This window comes from Globicephala melas, chromosome 8 (assembly GCF_963455315.2).
Source record: "Globicephala melas chromosome 8, mGloMel1.2, whole genome shotgun sequence".
In the NCBI taxonomy this organism is placed as follows: Eukaryota; Metazoa; Chordata; class Mammalia; order Artiodactyla; family Delphinidae; genus Globicephala; species Globicephala melas.
In genome coordinates this window covers 40,344,298-40,364,623 of record NC_083321.1, presented here as the reverse complement: position 1 = coordinate 40,364,623, position 20,326 = coordinate 40,344,298, and the positions used below count along the sequence as shown (strand labels likewise).

Below are 20,326 nucleotides of genomic sequence, written 5' to 3'. Positions count from 1 at the left end.
CAGTATCGTCCAGACTGAAGGAAGGCCCTGCTGGCTCCGGGGCTGTGCTGCACTCCAAACCTGAGTTTGGAGAGGGCAGCCTCAGTCCTAAATGCAGAAGCGGGCGAAGGCTCAGCTCAGCGGGGCCTCGGGTCCCCATGCGCTGTGCAACAGCGCCACCTGGTGGAAAAGAGCAACAGCTGCAACCCGGCCACGCCTCTTGTGTTGGGGAGAAGGGACGCTGTGCCGCAGGGAAGGAAGCCAGGGCTGCTCAGGGCACTGGACGGGGTGCAGAGGTGGGGCCTGCACCATCAGCACTGGCTTCCCCTTGGCTTCTGGAGTAGGGCCAGTGCCAGCTAGGAGGCCAGCAGGGGAAAGGAAGTTGCTATAGCAGGGAGGGGAGACAGTGAGGAGATTGAGGGAAGATAGAATGTGCAGGTCTCGGGGCAGAATTTAATGAGGGAGGACCCATTTCCTGGGAACAGCCTGGCACCAACAGCACAGAGCAGGCCAGCCCTCAAAGCACAGAGGCAGCAGGAACCAGCATCCGCCATCCCTTGACAGCAGGTGGTGGGTCCTTTGGTCACACACACAGAGACAGAGACGAGGAGAGCAAAGAATGATGAGAAAGAGGAAGAGACTTATAGGACAAGAGAAAGAAGGGCAATGAAAAGACCCACACAGATAATGAACACACAGTTTCCAAAGAAGTGTTTCATTCTCCCTTGGGCTACTTTAAAAGTACAAATATGGGCTTCCCTGCTGGCGCAGTGGTTGAGAGTCCGCTTGCCAATGCAGGGGACACAGGTTCGTGCCCCGGTCCGGGAAGATCCCGCATGCCGCGGAGCGGCTGGGCCCGTGAGCCATGGCCGCTGAGCCTGCGCGTCCGGAGCCTGTGCTCCGCAACGGGAGAGGCCACAGCAGTGAGAGGCCCATGTATCGCAAAATAAATAAGTAAATAAATAAAAGTACAAATAATTAGTTTGGGTCTTCCCTGGCAGTCCAGTGTTTAAGACTCTGTGCTTCCACTGCAGGGGTGCAGGGGATCCCATGTACTGCACCCAGCACGGCCAAAATAAAAAGAAAGTACAGATAATTAGTTTGAAGCCTTGTGATAGCTGGACATGCAGTGCCCTGCCTGTGGCCTGCTTGGACATAGAGTGATCTCTCATGATGGTTTTAATTTTCATCTCCCTGACAAGTAATAATTTTGAGCGATTTTTTTATGTCCTTATTGACCATTCGGTTATCTTCTGTGAAATGTCTGTTTGACACTTTTGCCCATTAAAAAAAAATGAGTTGTTTTTCTTATCAATCTATAAGCTTCAAAAATACATATTCTACATACAAACCCTTTGTCAGATACATGTATTGAGAGTACATATTCTCAGTCCGTGGTTTGCTTTTTCATTCTTTTAATGGTGTCTTCTGATGGATAGAAATTAACTTTGATAAAGTCCAATTTATTGATCTTTTCTTTTGTAGTTAGTGCTTCTGGTCTCCATTTAAGAAAGGTTTGTGTTCCCCCAAATCATGAAGAGAGTCTCCTATATTTTCTTCCAGGAGCTTTATTATTTTACTTTTCACATTTAGGTCAATGGTCTATTTCAAATTAAATTTTTTTGGTGTTCAAGATTCAGTGTTTTTCCATATGATATCCCATTGAGCCAGCACCATTTATCAAAAAGACCATCTTTTCACCACTGAATTAAAGTGGTGCTTTTGTTGTAGGTAAAGTGATAACGCAGGTATGAGTCTGTTTCTGGCCTATTTTTCTGTTCAGTTAATCTTTCTTCCCATCCTTGTACCAACATGGCACTGGCTGAGTCCCTGCAGTCTATAATAAATTTTAATATTTGGTTGTATAGATCCTCCAATTTTGTTCTTGTTTAAGATTATCCTGGTAATTCTAAGTTCTTTACATTTCTATATATAATTTAAGATTTTGATTGGCATTTCTTTAAATCTGTAAATAAATTTTGGGATAATTGACTTCTTAAACAGTATAGGGTATTCCAGTCAATAAATGCAGCGTACCTGTCTACTTATATAGACTGTATTTAATTTCAGCGATGTTTTAAGTTTTTAGTGTTGACACCTTGAATATCTTTTTTAAGACTTATTTCTAGGTATGTTTTTATGCTAATGTAAGTGTTATTTAAAATTTTAAATTTTCTAATTGTTTTTAATACATAGAAAATACAATTTTGAATATTGTGTCTAATGATCTTGCTAAATTCACTTATTAATTTTTTTTTTTTTTTGCCTTATGCGGGCCTCTCACTGTTGTGGCCTCTCCTGTTGCGGAGCACAGGCTCTAGATGCGCAGGCTCAGCGGCCATGGCTCACGGGCCCAGCCGCTCCGCGGCATGTGGGATCTTCCCGGACCAGGGCAGGAACCCGTGTCCCCTGCATCGGCAGGTGGACTCTCAACCACTGCGCCACCAGGGAAGCCCCACTTATTAATTTTAATGGTGTGTAGATTCTTTTGGATTTTATACAGGTTTGGATCATGTACACATGTACACAATCATGTGATCTATAAATTATGACAGTTTCACTTTCTCTTTTGCAATCATTATACCTTTTTATTTCTTTCTGTTGTCTTGTTGCATTGGCTAGGGCCACTGTAAAATGTTAAGTAGGAGTGGCCATAAAGGCTACCTCTGTCTTGTTACTGATTTCAGGGAGAATGCTTTTGATATTTTATTCACTGTTACATTAAGTGGATATTATCATTTTAAGGATTAGAATACTGAGGCTTAGAGAAGATGAGTAACTTGCTCATTTCACCAAGTCAGCAACTAGCACAGTTAAGTTATGAACCCAGGTTTTTCTTACTCCTAGGCTTGTGCAACTTCCACTGTACCACAGCTACCTCTAGAAGAGAGGCGCTTAACCCAGGATCTCCATTAGAGTCACTTGAGGAGTCTTTAAAAATACTGATGCCAAGACTCCACCCAAGACCAATTACATCAGAATTTCTGGTGGTGAAGCCCAGGCATTAGTATTTTAAAACTTCCCCATATGATTCTAATCATCTGAGAACCAGGCAAATAACCACTGGTCTAGAAGCCCATTGGCACAGTTCAGATCCCCAGCTGTGCCAGTAGCGCTTTGCTGAAAACTTGGTACTTTCACATCAGCAGATGCCTAGTGACCCTCACCCAAAGGGAAATGAACTTTTTCCTAGTGACCTTTTGATACTTTCTCACAAACTCCACTCCTTCCACTACCCAATGCCTCCAGAGCATCTTTTCGACAATCTGCTTTAAGGAAAATCACTTGCTTGACAGGGAAATTATTTTCCATTTATATTCTAAAGTGATTTAATTCTTGATTTCTTTCCACCTCAATAACTCACCTCACTGACTTTGCTGCCAAGCTGGTTATATAATCCTTTCCATCCATTGTTCCATTCCCTATTACATATTCATATTTGTTTTTGTCTATTTTGACATTTGGCTTTTAATCAAAGATTCTTGTTTGGAAAAGCAAAAGAAGTTGAGTGGGGTCTGGATGCGTTCATTTGGGAGGAAGATAGTGTTATCCTCCTGAAGGCCCATTTCACCTTCTGTGGCTTTCTACTGGGCTCCCAGCTCTACCACCACTCCTTAGAACAAATACGTCATTTTATAAAGTGAGCCTTTAACCCCTTACATTGTTCACAGAATTTGTCCTGAACCTTGCCCTCATCAGATCCTGTTTCTGGCTCGTAGGTTCCTTTATTCCACCGAATGTTTTGCCCTGTCCCTTGGCCCACACTTGTCTTTGCTTCCCTGGGCACGACCCTGTTTCACTCTCTGTGCCTGAATTTTCCCTTCGGCTGTACTCTGGGCAGACAGATCCATCCATGAGCAGGATTGCAACTGCTTTGTGGTTCCCACTTGTCTTCTATTATTTTCTTCAGGCTTTTGGTGTCCAAGTGGACAGAAAGGTGAAGGAGGAAATGTGGGGGGTCTTTAGCTCATGCTCCCCCACTGAGGCTGAGTTATCACTGCATTTGCATGAATCTGTTTATCTGTTACAACAATCAACTCCTCTGCCTTTCCCTAAAAAGTAAACATGCAAAAAGGAATTAGGAAGGAGCAGACCAGCACCACTGATATATGATGGGCCTTTGTATACTAGCCAGTGTCCCTTTGATATTCACATCAAAGCCACCACTGATGCTTTTCCAAAAACCGGCAGGAGGACATTGCTCATAAATTGGACGTGATGTTTACAGTACACTTGGATTCCTCAACTGCGTGGTTTCCACACTCCTTCTCCCACTGCCCAGTAAGACTCTCCGAGCCCACCCATTCCCTCTGTAGCAGATTCCTGTTGCATCAGTCCTACAGCCCAGGTAGTGACCAGGCCGGACCATCCTCTCCAACACGTGAGCACCCTCCCATGAGGAAAGCTTGTCCTCTGCCCAGGCCCATTCCACGCTAGGTAAAAGCTAATTACCTCTAAGTGCTTCCAGCAGCAATTTCTTTAGGGATGTGAAAGTGCTTTGATTAGATTGTTCTCTTGGCATCATTAAGTTTATGACTGAGGATGGGAAGTGGGTGTTTGGGGATGGAGACTTTCCAGAAATGGGATCAGGGTTGGAGGAAGTGGGATCAGGGTTGGAGGAAGCTGGCTCAGGCTGGGCTGCTCCCAGGCCCTCACTGGAGCTGAGCTGAGCGGCCCTCACTGACCTGGCCCTCTCACCAGCTTCTCACCTACGTTGCCTCACCAAAGGCCCCAAAGAGGGGCCACAGGGCCAGGAGCGGGGAGACCAGGATGGGAGTCCCGGCCCTGGCGTTACCTTGCTTCGTGGCCTGGGCAGTCTCTTCCCCACCCTGTGCCTCTGTTTCCTCATCATTCAGCCCACACTTCACAAGTTAACCACTGTGTGTCAGGCCTCAGCTGGGTACTAGAGACCAGAGAAGATTCAGTACAGGAGCTGCTCTGAGCAGCTCAGATCTAGTGCAGGGATGGGCATGTAAGCTGGGGAGGATGATCCAGCACGATAAGTGCTCTAGTTGTGGGCACACCAGAGTGGTGTGGCAGCTGGGAGAACAGAGACCCTCTGTCTGGGGGAGGAAGGTGCATGTTCACATAGGAGGTGGCTTCTCACCTGGGTCTGAGAGGGAGCGAGGAGGGAAGGCGGGGAAGATGAGCAGTTCAGCCGAAAGTGAACTGGACTTGAGATGCCTGTGAAATGTCCCAGAAAATTCGTTTTAGAACTGAACATCAAGAGACCTAGTAGCAGGCTGGAAATGTAGATGTGGATCTTGGGAAAGGAGGTCAGGGCTGGAGGGCTAGGGGGTCATCATAGTGAGTCATTGAGGCCACTTGGGTTTGGGTGCTATTGACTGAGGTGGTACAAAGTGGGCTGATGGCAAAACCTGTGGCTAAGAAACAGCGGGGCTTCCCTGGTGGCGCAGTGGTTGAGAGTCCGCCTGCCGATGCAGGGGACACGGGTTCGTGCCCCGGTCCGGGAAGATCCCGCATGCCACGGAGCGGCTGAGCCCGTGAGCCATGGCCACTGAGCCTGCGCGTCTGGAGCCTGTGCTCCACAACGGGAGAGGTCACAACAGTGAGAGGCCCGCGTACCGCAAAAAAAAAAAAAAAAAAGAAGCAGTTAGCTAGGAGGATGTGAGCCCAAAAGTGGGTATTGCGGAGGCCCAGGAAGGAGAGAGGCCTAGATAGAGAGAGTTCTCAGCAGGGGGAGATGATTCAGAAAGGTCAAATAAGAGAGGAATGGACAGGCTGGGTTTTGTACCAGTCAAGTTCCCCAGTCCTTTTAAGCATATGATCTCTCCCTCCACCCCCCACCTTTGGTTTCTCTATGTGTCTGTCTTTCTCTGTCTCTTATTTTATTCCTGATTCATCTCTGTATCAGTCTGCCTAGTTTAGCATCTCTCACCATAAGGGGGTCAGTTACTGTTTGTTGAACATTAGAGATGCATGGGTGGCACTTTTTCTCTCTGTTCCCTTCTCAGGAATTGTAATTATTAATGTTATTGTTCCTGGTCAGGTATTAAAAGAGGAGTCACTGACCTTTTAGAAGTTCTAGTTCTGGGCTGCATGACCCAAAGTCGTCCAAGCAAGCGGGTAAACTTGTGGGCCCCAACCTACAGGGCTGAGGTTCTCCATGGGGTCTCAGGTCCAGAGAAGCTGCAGAAAGGAGCCCTGGAGAGAAGCCCAGTTGGGAGACCTCAGCTGGGGCAGGCAAAGTGAGGTGAGCTAGGATTCAGGGCCCCAAGTCTAGGAGAGATGACTGCAACCGCCAGGGGGGGATAAGGTGGCGTGATGGTACCACCATGTGGCAAGCACTGTACCTGCATTCTCTTAGTTAACAATTCCAGATTGCAGCAGCCTCTGGGGTTGGTAGTTTTCTTCCCATTATATATAAAGGCTCAAAGTAGGTACCAAAAATTGTCTGGCTAGTAAGATATGGCAGCAGGATTCAGACCCAGGTAGGTGTGACTCCAGAGCCTGTGCATATTCTGACACTGCAGGCATTGGTTCAGGCACTGGGAGGCCCAGAGCCCTGTGGTGGAGGGCCCCTCAGGGGCTTCTGCTTGAAAATCTGGACTGGGTTGGAGTTGCTGAGACGGTGATGGATACGGAGATCAATCTGGGCTGGTGGCAGCTTGCTAGCAGGAGGCCAAGTGGCCGGTCAGTGACATCAGAGCCAGAGGCCTGGACAGTTGGTCCACATGACAATCCAGGGTCACTTTCCTGGGGTCCATGTTCCCAAGCTGGCTGTTCTCCAAAGCTGCCCCTTCCTATAGTGGGCTTTGCTTACGATATCCCCTCCCACCTGCAATGCCATTTCTTTACCTTCACTCGTCTAAAGTGTGTCCTCACTTAGGACACACCTAGGTCCCATTTTCTCTCTTGCATTTTTTCCCCTTTATTGAAAGCCTACTATGTGCAAGCCCTGGAGAAGTCACGGGTGCACAAGCTGTGGTCCCCAGGCTTGCAGAGCTTCCAGGAAGATGTCAGAGACAGCCAGACAGAAAAGGAAGTGGAGAATCACATCCCAGGGTGCTTCTCCAAATTGCTGGTATATAAAGTCGGCTTCAGACCTTGTTAAAAACCAGATTCCAGGCCTCGCCAGAGAGCCTGGTTGAATAGGTCTGGGTGAGGCCCAGGAATGTGTTTTGAAGAAACTCTTAGTGAATTTGGTGTCATCCACAGATGACACTTGGAGAAACATGGCCATCCAGTGTGATAAATTCTGTTATGAGAGTAGATGTGCCTGGACATGAGCTCCGAGGAGGGCCACCCTCCCCGAGCTGGGGTGTGGGCACTAAGTCAGAGTGGCTTCCAGGAGGTCTCCCACGGAGCATCCTCACCAGAAGTCACAGTGTCCAATAGTCATGTGAGGACGGGTCACTTGTCTCTGCCCCACTGCTCCAACGCAAAGCCTGGCACTCAGCCTGTGCCCAGGAAGATTGTGCTCAGTGAGTTTGCTGAGTGGCAGTCTGGGCTGGGAAGCATGCCTAGTGTGCAGGGCCTGGGGGGCACAGACCCTCCGGGACCATCCACCTCTTGGCCTCTCTGGTGCATTCAGATTGGCCCATCTCCCAGCAGACGTTGGGGATTAGGTTTGGGTCTGACCACCGTTCCCAACTGGGTCTGAGATGCAACTCCGTCTGCATCCAAGACGAGATTAGGGAATAGGATTGGCTGAGACATTCCCCCACTAGAGACCCTGTTGCTCCCTAGCTACTGCCTTGGATGGTGCTGGAAGGAGGAAGGGGACGAACCGGATAAGCCTCAGAGGCGTCTTAGGTTGGCAGTAAGAGGGGTGCTCCCTGTTTCTAGGCCCAGAGTAGCCCCCGTGTCCTTCCCTGGGCCCAGGTGAGGCCTGTTAGTCAAACACCTGGCACGAGCCCAGTCCTGCAGGGGCTGCTGCCTCCTGTTTGCTCTTTTATTAAGCACATCCAGGTGAGTTTTATTGCGGACAGTTCCCCGGGCTCCTGTTTCCACATTTGTCTCTTTTGAGTCTGAGATTGCCAAACGCTTTCAAAATTAATGGACCTAAGACTCCCAAGAGCATTTAAGGGAGGCCCAGAACATGGTGGGGGTAATTAGTCAAACAAAATGCAGCCTCTGGAGAGCAGCCGAAGCTGAGTGGCAGGAAGTAAGGGAGCAGGGACAGGAGGCCGGCCCTCGGCAGGTGTAGGGCAGCAGCGCAGGCCCCTCCCCACCTCACCTCACCCCAGCTCTTTCCCTGCCTCGCCCCTCCCCACGCCGACCCCTCACAAGGGAAGGTCTCCTTGGCCCTTGGTGGCAGGGTCCGCAGGCAGGCGGGTGTCCTGGGCCGTCGGAGGGCTGCAGGGGCACTGCTGAGCTAACCTTAGCAAGTTACTGCCTTTTCTCTAAACAAATCTCACCTGCTCACCTTTGCTGGAGGCTGGGGTCTGAGTTCAGGTGTCACGTCTTAGAAGGCAGTGTGATGCCTCTTCAAAACCATGGGCTTTGAGGCTAGACCATTGTGGTTCAAATCCCAGACCAACTGCTTTTAAAGTCTGCCATCTTGTGTAAGTCAATGAACCTTTCTGTGTCTCAGTTTCTTCATCTGTAAATTGAAGATAATAATAACACTGACCTCAGAAGGTTATTAAAAGGATGAATGGTATAATAACACATACGCTGTATACAACAGCACTGCCCTCAGAAGGCTGTTATGAGGACTGATGGTGTAGTAACACATGCACAGTGTAGCTGGCCTATAGCAAGCACTCAGTAAGCAGAAGTTACTATGCCAAGAGCAGGTCCGACTGGAGCAGAACTGAAAGCTGCAGTCTTTATCTGGCATTCAGGTTCCACTCTGCCCAGGTCTGTTTCTCTCTGGTGGGGCAGAGAGAACAAGGCCTCCAGGGGAGCAGCCCTCTCTCTACGGGGGGAAGGTGGTGGAGGACAAGATGCGGGAGGAAAGATGCTGATGAACTCAGCCTGCTGCCGACCCAAGGAGGGGAGGAGGGGGCCAACATTGTTAAGCATCGCTTCTGGATCCAGCATCACCTGCCTCATCTCTTTAACTCCTCACACCTTGTTGGTGGATGAGAAAACAATCTCAGAGAGGCTGAGTGACCAAGCGAGAGGGAGCTAGGATGTGAACTCAGGGATGTGAGATTTCTAAGAGATTGTTCTTTCTACTACAATTCGCTCTGGTGGATGCCCTGGCCTAGCCCCTGGACACCTGCTGATGTCCACTGTCTAAGATGCCGTGGGAAGTCAATGATCTCTTTGGAGCCAAAGGATAAGCCCCCAGAGTCACTGGGGTCCAGGCTGGACTGTGAGTCTCTCTCATTATTATCTTGAGCATGTGCTCTCCCAGGATGCACAGGGCTGTGCCCTCTCTCCATCGGCAGGTGGATGGCGTTCTGTGCTTGGCCGACATCCTGACTGACGACAGCCACTCAGAAGCCACGCGGGCTGAGGCTGCGGCTGTGGTCGCCCAAGTCACCTCCCCACACCTGCCCTTCACCCAGCACCTCAGCAGCTTCCTGGAGAGCATGGAGGAGATCGTGACAGCTCTCGTTAGTGAGTCATCCGGGGCTGGAGGGTACTGTTGGGTGAGGAGGGCCTTGTCACAGTTGTCTTTAGGAAGGACAGGAAGGTCTCCCTGTCCACCCACCCCTCACCGCACCCACATATCTCCTGCACAGAGATCACGCTAGCTGAAATCCCACCATTGAAGTATCAGAGTCAGGCCTTAAAGAGCTCTGTTGTCAAGTCTTCTATTAAAATGTTTGCAGCCCTCCAAGAAGCTCCTTGAATTGAGTTCAGATTGAGATTAATTGCCCTTTCAAATAGAACAGGACAAGCCCCAGGGAAGAGTGGGGCCTCAAATGTTGAGGTTCAGATCCTTATCCAGAGAGATTCTGATGGGCTTTGTTCCTGAAATCTCAGTCTATGGTACCCGGTACCCAGCGAATGTGGCAGCAATGACTGGGGGCAAGCAGCTTCTCAGAGAGCAGCTGTTCCCCACCACCTGCTGCTTTCAGTCCCACCACTGGCCTCATTTCCTGGGGCCCTGAGAACTTTGACTCTTCTAGGGTCCCCTGTTCAGACCTGTGTGCTCCTGGCAGGAGAATCAGAGCCCCACATCTAGAATGCAATCTTCCTGCAAACACGCAGGAGCTAGGAGGACGCACCTGGATGACAATCCTCAGGAAACTTGTTTTGCAAACTACATCCTTTCTTTGATAAGTTCTGGTAATGCTCTGGGTTTCTACTTCGATCCCTTTCTCTGTCACTTTTCTCTCTATCTTTATCTCATTGAAACTGAATGAAAATTGATCTCATCAGAAAATTTAGGGTTCGTGCTTGGAGTTACCAAAGCAGGGTTGGCAATATCTGGAATAGCACAAATTTAGGAGCAGCACAGAACAGTGAACTTGGAGTCAGAACACTTGGACTTGGATTTCTGTCTTTGATAAATCCAGCCAACAGAAAGCTCTTGACTGGCAGCCCTGTGCAGGCTGTGCAAGATTTTGCCCTGTCACATTGCAGAGCTCACTTTACAATTTTCCTATTATATGAAACAAGGGGTCAGGACCTGTTTCTCTCAAGGTTCCTTCTAGCTCTAGAATTTTCAGATCTGCAAGTACTTTGCACGCAGGAAGCATCAGTTAAGTTGATTTTTCATGGCTGACTCTAGTTACTGTGGTCGTGGCAATCCACAGGCCAGGCTGGGAGAAATCAACTTGTCAACATCTACATTGATTCAAATTTGAGAAAATGCAGAAGCCAATTGTTCAAAGTCTTGGCTGGAAGGAACGCAAGAGGCCATCAAGTTTAATGCCCACCCTATAAGAGAAGAAACCTAGGCCCAGAGGGGTTGAGGAACTTTCTCAAGGCCACATAACAGTGTTAGGATTCACTTACGCCAGCGGTGTGGTACTCGGTCATATGCCAGAGCTAGGCAGGAAACATAAATGAGGTGAAGAGGTCAGAAGGAAGAAGAAAATAAGGAGATTTGAGTCCTGTATTGAAATTTAAAGCATGTGCAGTGACTAAAGAGGGGCAATCACTGATAAATTCCAGTTCATCGTTGCCATGTAGGAAAGGCCAATTTAAAAAAAAGACAAAAATCCTAAGTTTTATGGAAAACCTCCCCGTTTATAAATAATAGCAAATACTAAATCAAAACATATATATTCCAAACAACCTTTCATTATTGCCATATGTCCATTTTACTTTGCCCTGGCTGGATTTCTCCCTGGAGAAGAGGAGTCTCCCTATTTATTTCACCCTAATGAAGATGCGTGGTGGAGTCTTTTCTGAGACTCAGCAGATGGGATTTATCTTCTGGGCAGGTAGCCAGGGCTCTGTTCTTTGGTGGGAAATAGTCCTCCAATTTCTTGCCATTCCCTGGAAACATTTATAAATGAGTCACTGGAATCCTCAATTTAATCTTCCTAACACATCCCAGGTGATTCAGCCTGCAGTTCAAATAAATGTGCATTAAAATTAAAAGGCACTTAGGTGGTTGTGTTAATAATTGCTGCGTTGGCAGCAATGGTGACTCATAAGAATGAGGGTGGGTGTTCGGACCTAGAAGAAATCTTGCAACAAATCGGGCTGTGAGTTGTATGGTCCTACCTCAAACCCTGGACGTAGGGAGATGGCGTGGAAGGGCTGACCCTAGTGGTTCCCCCCAAATCAGAGGATAAAGCAGTCATTGGAAAGGGGAAATCAGAGTTCTTAATTCCTTGGCTAATGTGCTGCCCCAGCCCAGGGTGGCTAGATCAAGATGCTAAGTATTTTAATAGTCATACCTGGGCTGTGGGGAGCAGCATTGCCCAGAAGCAGGCATTGCCCTCCTGATAGAAATGAAACTAGATCTACAGAAGCATCACTGGGAATGAGGCAAAGAGGCCTAGAGACAAGAGGCAGCCTGGAATGTAGAAAGAGTGGGGACTTTGGGGTCAAGCAGTTTGATTCCAGCCCCCTCCCTCCCAAATTACCATCGTTCCTCAGTTCCACAATTTTGGGAAAATCATTTAACATTTGAATCCTCTGTTCCTTCACCAATAAAACTGTGATAAAAAATTGGGTTGTCGTGAGGATGGAATGAGTTAGTGAGGTCAAGAATGTACAGCTTCTGCTTCTGCTACTACCAGCTTCTCTGAGTCTCAGCTTCTACATCTAAATGAAGGTGACCACTTTCTGCTCTAAGAGTGCTCAGAAATTAATGGCACTGTGTAAGACACACTACAGGGGTTCAACTAATGCTATTTTCTGTCCCTATAAAGGCAGGAACCAGAAACTGCATGCACTGGAAGGTGCCAAGAGCTGCCAGGTTTAATGCCAGAACCTAGAAGTAGACTCTTTGGAAGCAAGAACTAGAGATCAGGATAGAACACAGCTCAACTCTGCCCCTAAAGCTTTCTTTCTCTCTTGTGGCTGTTTTCTTGGAGCATGGCTTCTCTTCCTGTATTTTCATAGAGGTGCTGTCAGTAGGAGGGACCTGGACCCAGGAAGCACCTTGATTAGCGGTCAAGTTGGAGCTGAGGGTCAGAAGTCAGGTCCATTGGGTTGGGTGGGCAGCACCATGGATCCTTTTATGCCTCCTCCAAGGCAGGAGTCCATTCTAGGTCATGTGGAGCCCATGGGGGAATGTATTAGGTGGGGAAGGGATGCAGGGTTTGGGGGTGGTCCTCTCCTCCTTAAAGACCCTCAGTACAGTTACAGATGGTAAGTGGGGGGATACGGTTAGGATTGGGTTATGGCCACGAGGATCAGAGAGAAAGAGCCTGACATTCAGAGGCTTGGTGTAGGACTCTTCTGCAGCCAGGTGACCCTGTTCCTGGGACCAAAAGGAAATCCTGAAACTTTGCTGATGGCAGCTGGAGAAGTAGTGTTTTTATGTTTTAACTTCAGCCTCTTCAAGGCAAATTCAGCAGGTCTAGTGTACGCTGCTGGAGACACACACATAGACTAGGAGCTCTTTCCTGACCAGGGCCTTTGTACATTCTGTTCCTTTGGCTTGGAGCATGCTGTTCCTCACAATATTCTCATGACTGCTTCATTTTTTTCCCCTCAGGTCTCAGCAGTAAAGTCACTTTCTTAGGAAGAACTTCCTTACGCGCCCAACGGGCCTCTAGTTATTCTCCGTCTTAGCACTTGTTTATTTCCTCCTTCACATTTATCAGTTTGCAGTTATTTATATTAGCTCTTTAAAAATTCATTTTGTCTTGCCCGCTAGTAGGATGTAAGCTTAACAGGAGCAAAGACCTGACCTTTTGTTTTGTTCACCAGCCCATCCCAAAACACCAGGGTGCCGGGTACATAGTGTTCACTCAGTAAATACCTGTTGGATGGAGTGATTAGGAAGCACACATAAGGTTTCAAATGCCACCCCTGCTACATATGTAGGAAGATACATCTGCCTCTCCAGTAACTACTTTCTTCATCTGTACAATGGGAATTATAACACCTGCCCACATTTTCTCCCAGAGCTATTGTGGAAACCAAATGAGGTAACTGATATGAAAGCGCTCGGCAGTGAAGCTGTTTTCTTTCTCTTCACCATCCAGAACTGTGCCAAGAGGCCTCGTCTGGGGAAGTCTTCCTGCTGGCCTCTGCGGCCCTTGCCAACATCACCTTCTTTGACACGATGGCCTGTGAGATGCTCCTGCAGCTGAAGGCCATCCGTGTCCTCTTGGAGGCCTGCAGCGACAAGCAGAGAGTAGACACGCCTTACACCCGGGACCAGGTGAGCAGCTCATGGGGAACCAGGCCCAGAACCTGTAAGCGTGAAGTCAGAGGGCAGGAGGCCAGGGCTTAGGTTCTGGGGGGCAGCATGGCTGCAGCTCACTGTCGGTCCTGTTAGTAGCAATCTGGGGGAAGGTAAAGGAATATGTTTTCGACATGCCTTGTTGCCCTTGGAGCACCTCCACAAGCCCATTCCCACCCTCTTCTCCCATCCCAACCACTAGAGAGACTTCCTCCATCTCCATCCAGACCTGTCCATCCTAAGACGCAGAGAGGTACCATGGGAAGATCCCTGGACCTCCTCCAAAGGTCTGTATCCAGCCGTGTGGGCACCTGCCTGTCTGACACTTTACCTGCAGCGAGTTTCTTCCTTTCTCTGCCTCTGTGAAACAGGGTCTTGGAGCACAGCCTTGCTTCTGGGCCTCAACCCCTATATCAGTCTCAATTTTTTTTTTTTTTCTGTATATTTGAGCTCCATGTAAAGTCTTGTTTGGGGAAAAAGGATTTTACTACTAAATGTGTTTGAAAACATTGAATGAGGGGGTTTTCAATGGCCTTTGAGCTCTGAGGTTATGGAATTCCATCCTGTCCCACCTCTGCTGTACTCAGCCTCCTGTTTCTCTTCCAGAGGTGGGGGCAGTGGATTGGTGGGTTTTAGTTCTCTGTAAATTCAACCAGGTGCCTGAACTCTGTGTTAGATGAGCCTCCAACCCAGCTCATCCCTGTCTGTAACCCAGCTCCCCAGCTCCACCTTTCGTCCAGCCTCATCGTCCAGTCAAAGCTGCCCCAGCTTCACGTGCCAGCTCCTACCACAGCAACTCCGGGAAAGCCTTCCCAGACGGCCCCAGCTCCCCGGGATCACCCTTTTCTTGGAGGCCACACCTCACAATGCAGTGTTGACTTTTCCAATGATATTTCTTCCTTCCCAGTTATTTCATGTTTATCCCCCTGAGGGCATGGTCTGTGTTCTATACTTCCCCGGGATTTCTTCAGGCCTCTAGCCCAGAGCTGGCACCCTTGGCGAAATTCTATAAATGCTTGTTTAGGACGTGAAAGGGAAGAAGTAGGGTGGCACTCCATCAGTTCTTTCTTGTCTTTAGAATCACCTGTGGAAAGGCAGCCAACCATAGAAACTCCCATTCAGAGAGAATTTCTAGTATATAAGCATTTGCATAGGAGGGTTCTACTAATATCGTGAGGCTGATAATATTTGCTGCATTTTACAGATAAGAGTATTGAGGCTCAAGAGAGTATCCCCCAAATCATCTGGTTGACAAGTAGCTAGCCAGCACTGAGTCCTGGCCTGACATAGACCTGGGTCTTTGACTCTTATCTGCTGCCATCTCTGAAAATGAAGAGGGGGTAGTGGAGCTATGGAGTCAGAGAGACTGAATGTCAACCTTGTCTGGGGCCATTTATTAATTGGGTGACTTTGGGAAGTCACAGCCTCCTGGGTGTTGGTTTTATCATCTACCTTGCAGTGTCCTTGTGAGGGCGAGTGAGATAATACACGTAAAGGACCTGATACAATGCTTTGTCCCTGCTAAGTCCTCAGTAAGTGACGACTATCATTATCTTTCAAACTTGATGTTGCAAGGAAGAGCACAGATAGCGAATTACCCAAAATCTTCAGTTTGGTCTTCCAAGCCTTGCTTGATGGAGTTCCAGACTTCCTTTCCTGTTCAATCTCTCACTTCTTAGTTGGACAAGCCACATAAAGACAAGGTATGGAGTACAAAGAGATCAGGAGTGGTGGCTCACTGGGCTGGCTGTTGGCTGCTTGACGCCTGGCGGGGGCTGGCCCTTTGCAGTCACTGTCCTTGGCTGTGGGGCATGGGACTGGAGGGCTCACTCTGCAGGATCTGCCTTGTTCCCCCTCTTCTCTTCTTCAGCTAGACGCCTCCAGTTGCTGGGTCTCTCACCTACCTGACACGATTTTAGGTCCCTTTCCTTTCAAGTACCTCTCCTGTAGCCAACTCTGGTCATTTCATACAAAATCCAGTAGTGAGGCAGTAAGAACAGGGGTTAGGGGATCAGATGACATGCAGTTAAACCTTCTCTACTACGTGATCATGTAACTCTGGGCAATTCACTCCGAGCCTCACTTTTCTCATCTGTGAGAAATAATTGAATAATACATACTTCACAGAGATAAAATAAGAATTGAATAAACTAATACAAACTTTTGGTACAGTTCCTGGAACACAGAAACTATGAAATAAATGGAAGCCACTGTCTGTTATTATTATTGGCCTTTGAATGTGTGGTACTCAGCCCTGAATGGGGAACCTTCAGAGGGGAGTGTCCTTATCTGTAAAGTGGGATGGTCTCCTCCAGCTTAGACATCCCATGGCTCTATATGTACAGACCCTTTTTCATCCTGAGGAGTGACTGGCCCCCTCTTGGAACCTCACTGATTCCTAGGAAGGAGGGGCTCAGGGTGGGGAGAGAATGGAGAATGTAGTCAAGCTCTATGCAAATGGAGTCAGGCGTTTTCCTGCCACACTCTCCCACTGCCCTGTCTCTGTCATCCCCCTATCTCCGCCCCCCCCCCCGCCCTTCCCACCACCCCACCGCTGAGCCAGGCTCTTCTCCTCTGTCCTCAGGATGGCCTCACCTTCAGCCCTGACTCAGAGCAACCACTTAGCTAGTGAGAGAAGACCCATTAAAGAAACAAATGGCTCTTTCCTTTGGCAGAGAGAGGATTAAGGTGATCAGAGGGCTCCCAGTAATGAAGACAAAGAAGATGAATTAGACTCTGAAGTGCTTACCGCCTCCTGAAACACTTAGGAGATTAAATGCCCCTGAGGCTTCCGGTAATGCATCTGCCAATGACGCCAGTGCTGTGCAGAGCCTCTGGGTCTTGGATCTATATTTGTCCGCCTCCCTTTGAACATCTCAGCGAGAACCCCTCTATCAACCCAGCAAACTGAGTCTACTTAATCTGTCCAACAAATTAAGCAGAGGGGCTCTTCCACGCCCCTCTGCTCATCTAGGGGAGCTGGATGTGGTCAGGCATCCAGAAGCACTTCCTGCCTAACAAGCCCTTTGTGGCCTGTGTTTTCATCCCCAGGAGGTATTTTCTAGGGGTCATGCTGCCCAGGGCATCCAGCTACAGGCGTGATAATAGGGTGGGGGGAAAGGGCTGGCTCATCTCTGCCCTGTCTGTCGAGTTGTGACAACCTAGGGTGAAAGGGATGCGGTTATCCTGTCTAAGCCACAGCAGAGACTTTCACTGAACATGACTTTATGGCCTTTAGAAATTAATTGCTTTCACAGAGGTGAACGGTGCTGGTATATTCACTTCCCATGAAGACACATGGTCTGCTTGGCATTTCAGAATGTCCAGATTTTGTAGCATTTCTGAGCCCTCGCTGTGAATACCATTATCAGGAGTCCATTTGTCAGAAATGTCAGTTACCAGGGATTGCAATTTTGACTTACATTGCAAAAGCCCTCTATAGTTTATACAGCCCTATCACATACATATATGACATGGTAGAAACAGTACAGGCTTTGGGTTCAGGCAGACCTAAGTTCAAATCCTGACTCCATTTCCTAGCTGTGTGACCTTAGACAAATTGCTTAACCTCTCTGAGCCACAATTCCCTCATCTGTGAAATAGGGATACTAATATTTTCTCCCTCCTTGTGTCATTATGATGATTAGATGGCATAATGCTCGTAAAGTAGTTAGAACCAAAGAGATACTCAGTGATGAACAGGCCAGGGGTCTCTGATAGAACCAGAGATTGGGATGGGTCCAGACAGAGACTGTCAGGAATCTGATTGGGACAGGAAGGTAGGGTCAGGAAATGTGGTTAATGTGGTGGTGAGTGTAATGTGGCATGAGTCAATGCACGGTGTGTGTTGTTTCAATCTGTGTGTCAGTTTCTGCAGGTTGTACTGTGTATGTGTGCATGCGTGTGTGTGTGTGTGTGTGTGTGTGTGTGTGTGTGTGAGAGAGAGAGAGAGAGAGAGAGAGAGAGAGAGAGAGAGAGAGAGAGAGAGAGACTATAAGCCACTTAAAGCAGTGGAGTTCGTTTGCATATGACTGTATATGCATATCTACCGATCCAGAGAGGCTTGGAGGAACCCAGGATCACAACACCCAGTCCTGATTTGCCCCAGGAACCTCTCCCTATAAAACCAAGGGAAAACTAAGCCCAGAGAACATGGTCTGGTGTTTACATGCTCTCTAATACTGTGAGACTGACACCTCAAACTCGATGCAATTCCCAGGGAGAGAGTTTTGGTTTAGTTTACCAACGGCTTGGGACCTACATCTAAGGCATTTTTATGGCCTTAGTGGCTCTCTCTCCTAAACCCAGAGCTCAGCCCTCCAGTCTCGCACCTTTGGTAGTGAGGAGGGAAAGCCAGGCCTGTGAGAAGACCAGGGACCAGAGAGGGTGGGAGCAGGGTCTGTCTCGGGGCCTAGGCAGGTGCCCTCCTGGTTTCCACACTTGTCCAGCCCTCTCAGCTCCTGTGGCCCTGATCACACCTAACAGAGGGAGGGAGTGGGCTGGGCCTTCTCCCAGACCCCCTTGCCTCGCTGGCCTTGAGGGAGAAAGTGTGTTCAAGGAGACCACACCCTCCCTCTCTCCGAGCCCTTCATCCTTCAGACCACTGCTCTTGTCTTGATTCTTCCTGCTCTTTGATGGAGGAAGTGGTGTGGAGGAAAGAGGGCAGGACAGAGAAGCAATGGGACTTCCTCTGCTGGCTGGTCTCAGAGCTGCAGTTGACATGGTTGCCAGAGCTTTAGAGAGTTAACACAGTGAGAGTAGAAATCTCAATATTCCATCAGTAGTTAAAGAGTAATTCTAATTTCAGTTCTATGAACTCTTGGCCTTTTTGTCCTAATTACTGCACAGCATAAAAGCAATCGTAACTTTTCATTAAATATATGTCAGGTTTCCTGCATTGTAAGCTCTATCAGATCAGAGCACCCGTCTCTATTTGGGTATCCTGGGTATTCCTCACTTGCCTTTTAAGTGGTATGGTCCTCAGTATTAGTTTATGACAGAGCAAAGGAAAGGCACAGAGGTAGAGTCCAGGTGTGATCAGGGCTGACTGCTGAGCCATTGTTACGGATGTGAGATGAGCCTGAGATTGGTATGTGGACAGGTGTTCCCAGAACAAGCACAGAGTAAACCTTTTCCTCCGCATGTCTGCTATCGTCAAAGGCTTTGCCATCCTCCCTCTTACCACATGGGGGCATTTCTTCTTGAATCAGTGACATGGGATTGCCCCTGTTACTCTGGTTCAATTTGCTATTTGCCTCAATGTTCCTAAGGTCTCTGGGAGGCCAGAGGAAAAACGATTTTAAAATGCCACAGAAAGTAATGAGCACAGTGTTTGTTGGGTTCTCTGCTGGGAAGGGCTTCTCCTGTTCTGGTACCTTGCCTCCCTTTGGGAGGGATCTCACATCAGCCGTTGTACCGGATGATACTTGATACAATCTTTCAAGGCCTGGGTCCTTTCAGACTCTGTTCCCCGGGGCCAAATAGTATTCATTTTATTTAACAAATGATCTTGGTGCTTGACAAAACATTGTCCCTTAATACTTATCACAGTCTTATTATCTTATTTTTATCTTTTGTAGTAGGCCAAATAATGCCCCCTCCCCAAACCTGTGAGTAGGCTACCTTACATGGTGAAAGGGATATTTTCAGGTATGATTAAGGGTCTTGGTATAGGAACATTATCCTGGATTATCCATGTGGGCCCAGTGTAGCCACTGGGATTCTTATAAGAGGAAGGCAGAAGGGTCAGAGTCAGAGAGAATAAGATGTGACTGAGGAAGCAGAGGTCAGAGCAATGGGGTGCTGGGAGCCAAGCAGTGTGAGTAGCTTCTAGAAACTGGGAAAGGTAAGGACATAGATTCTCCCCTAAACCCACCAGGAGGAATGCAGCTCCGTCAACACCTTGATTTTAGCTCCATAAGACCCAATTAGGACTTCTGACCCCCAGAATTGCAAGATAAAATTGTGTTGTTTTAAGCCACTAAGTTTGTGGTAATTTATTTTAGCAGCAATAGAAAACGAATATACCTCATTAACCAAGGCACAGAAAGGTTAAGTAACATGGTCAAGATCAGATGGAAAATAATGACAGAGCCAAGATTTGGAACAGGTTGGTCCATGCACGTAGCCACTATGCTATACTGCCTCTTACCTAGAACCTCTCTTGAGGCTGATACCCTCTGATTCCCCTAATAACTACAGAGGGATCAGTAGCCTCTCACTCAGGAGGAATAGGACTTAATTAAAAACCATCAGACAGGAATGACTTAGCCTGGGGCAGGGGAAAACTGTTTGTCTGGCTCCTGTACTCTCTCCACTGACAGCATTGCTATCTTGTAGCCAACAAGGTAAACCAGTTGTCCCTAAAATCTCATCCCTGGACTTGACTGTGAAGAGAAGCATTGTTGATCTGCCTTCCTGTCTATACCAGGGCACATTCAAGGATGTTTCAAAGGGGGGACTCAAAGCAGGGCATAATTGGCATTTATTCAAATTGTGCTTAATTGAATACTTCATCTGCACCTCAGAAAACCACATGGGGTACAGGTTCTGTAAAGAGGAAGTAATTTTCATTAACAGGATCTAAATTAGTCTGACACAAAGACCTACCTG

General features: G+C 48.0%; 1 protein-coding gene across 3 annotated transcripts in view; it reads left to right on the top strand.

The window, feature by feature from the left end:
- Positions 1–20,326, top strand: part of INSC (INSC spindle orientation adaptor protein) — a 121,198-nt gene that overhangs the window by 85,512 nt on the left and 15,360 nt on the right. For all 3 annotated transcript variants that reach the window (XM_060304430.1, XM_060304431.1, XM_060304429.1), the window contains exons 8-9: positions 9,342–9,513; positions 13,515–13,693. In XM_060304430.1, the coding sequence (XP_060160413.1) occupies positions 9,342–9,513; positions 13,515–13,693 (351 nt within the window). The remainder of the gene's footprint in view (positions 1–9,341; positions 9,514–13,514; positions 13,694–20,326) is intronic.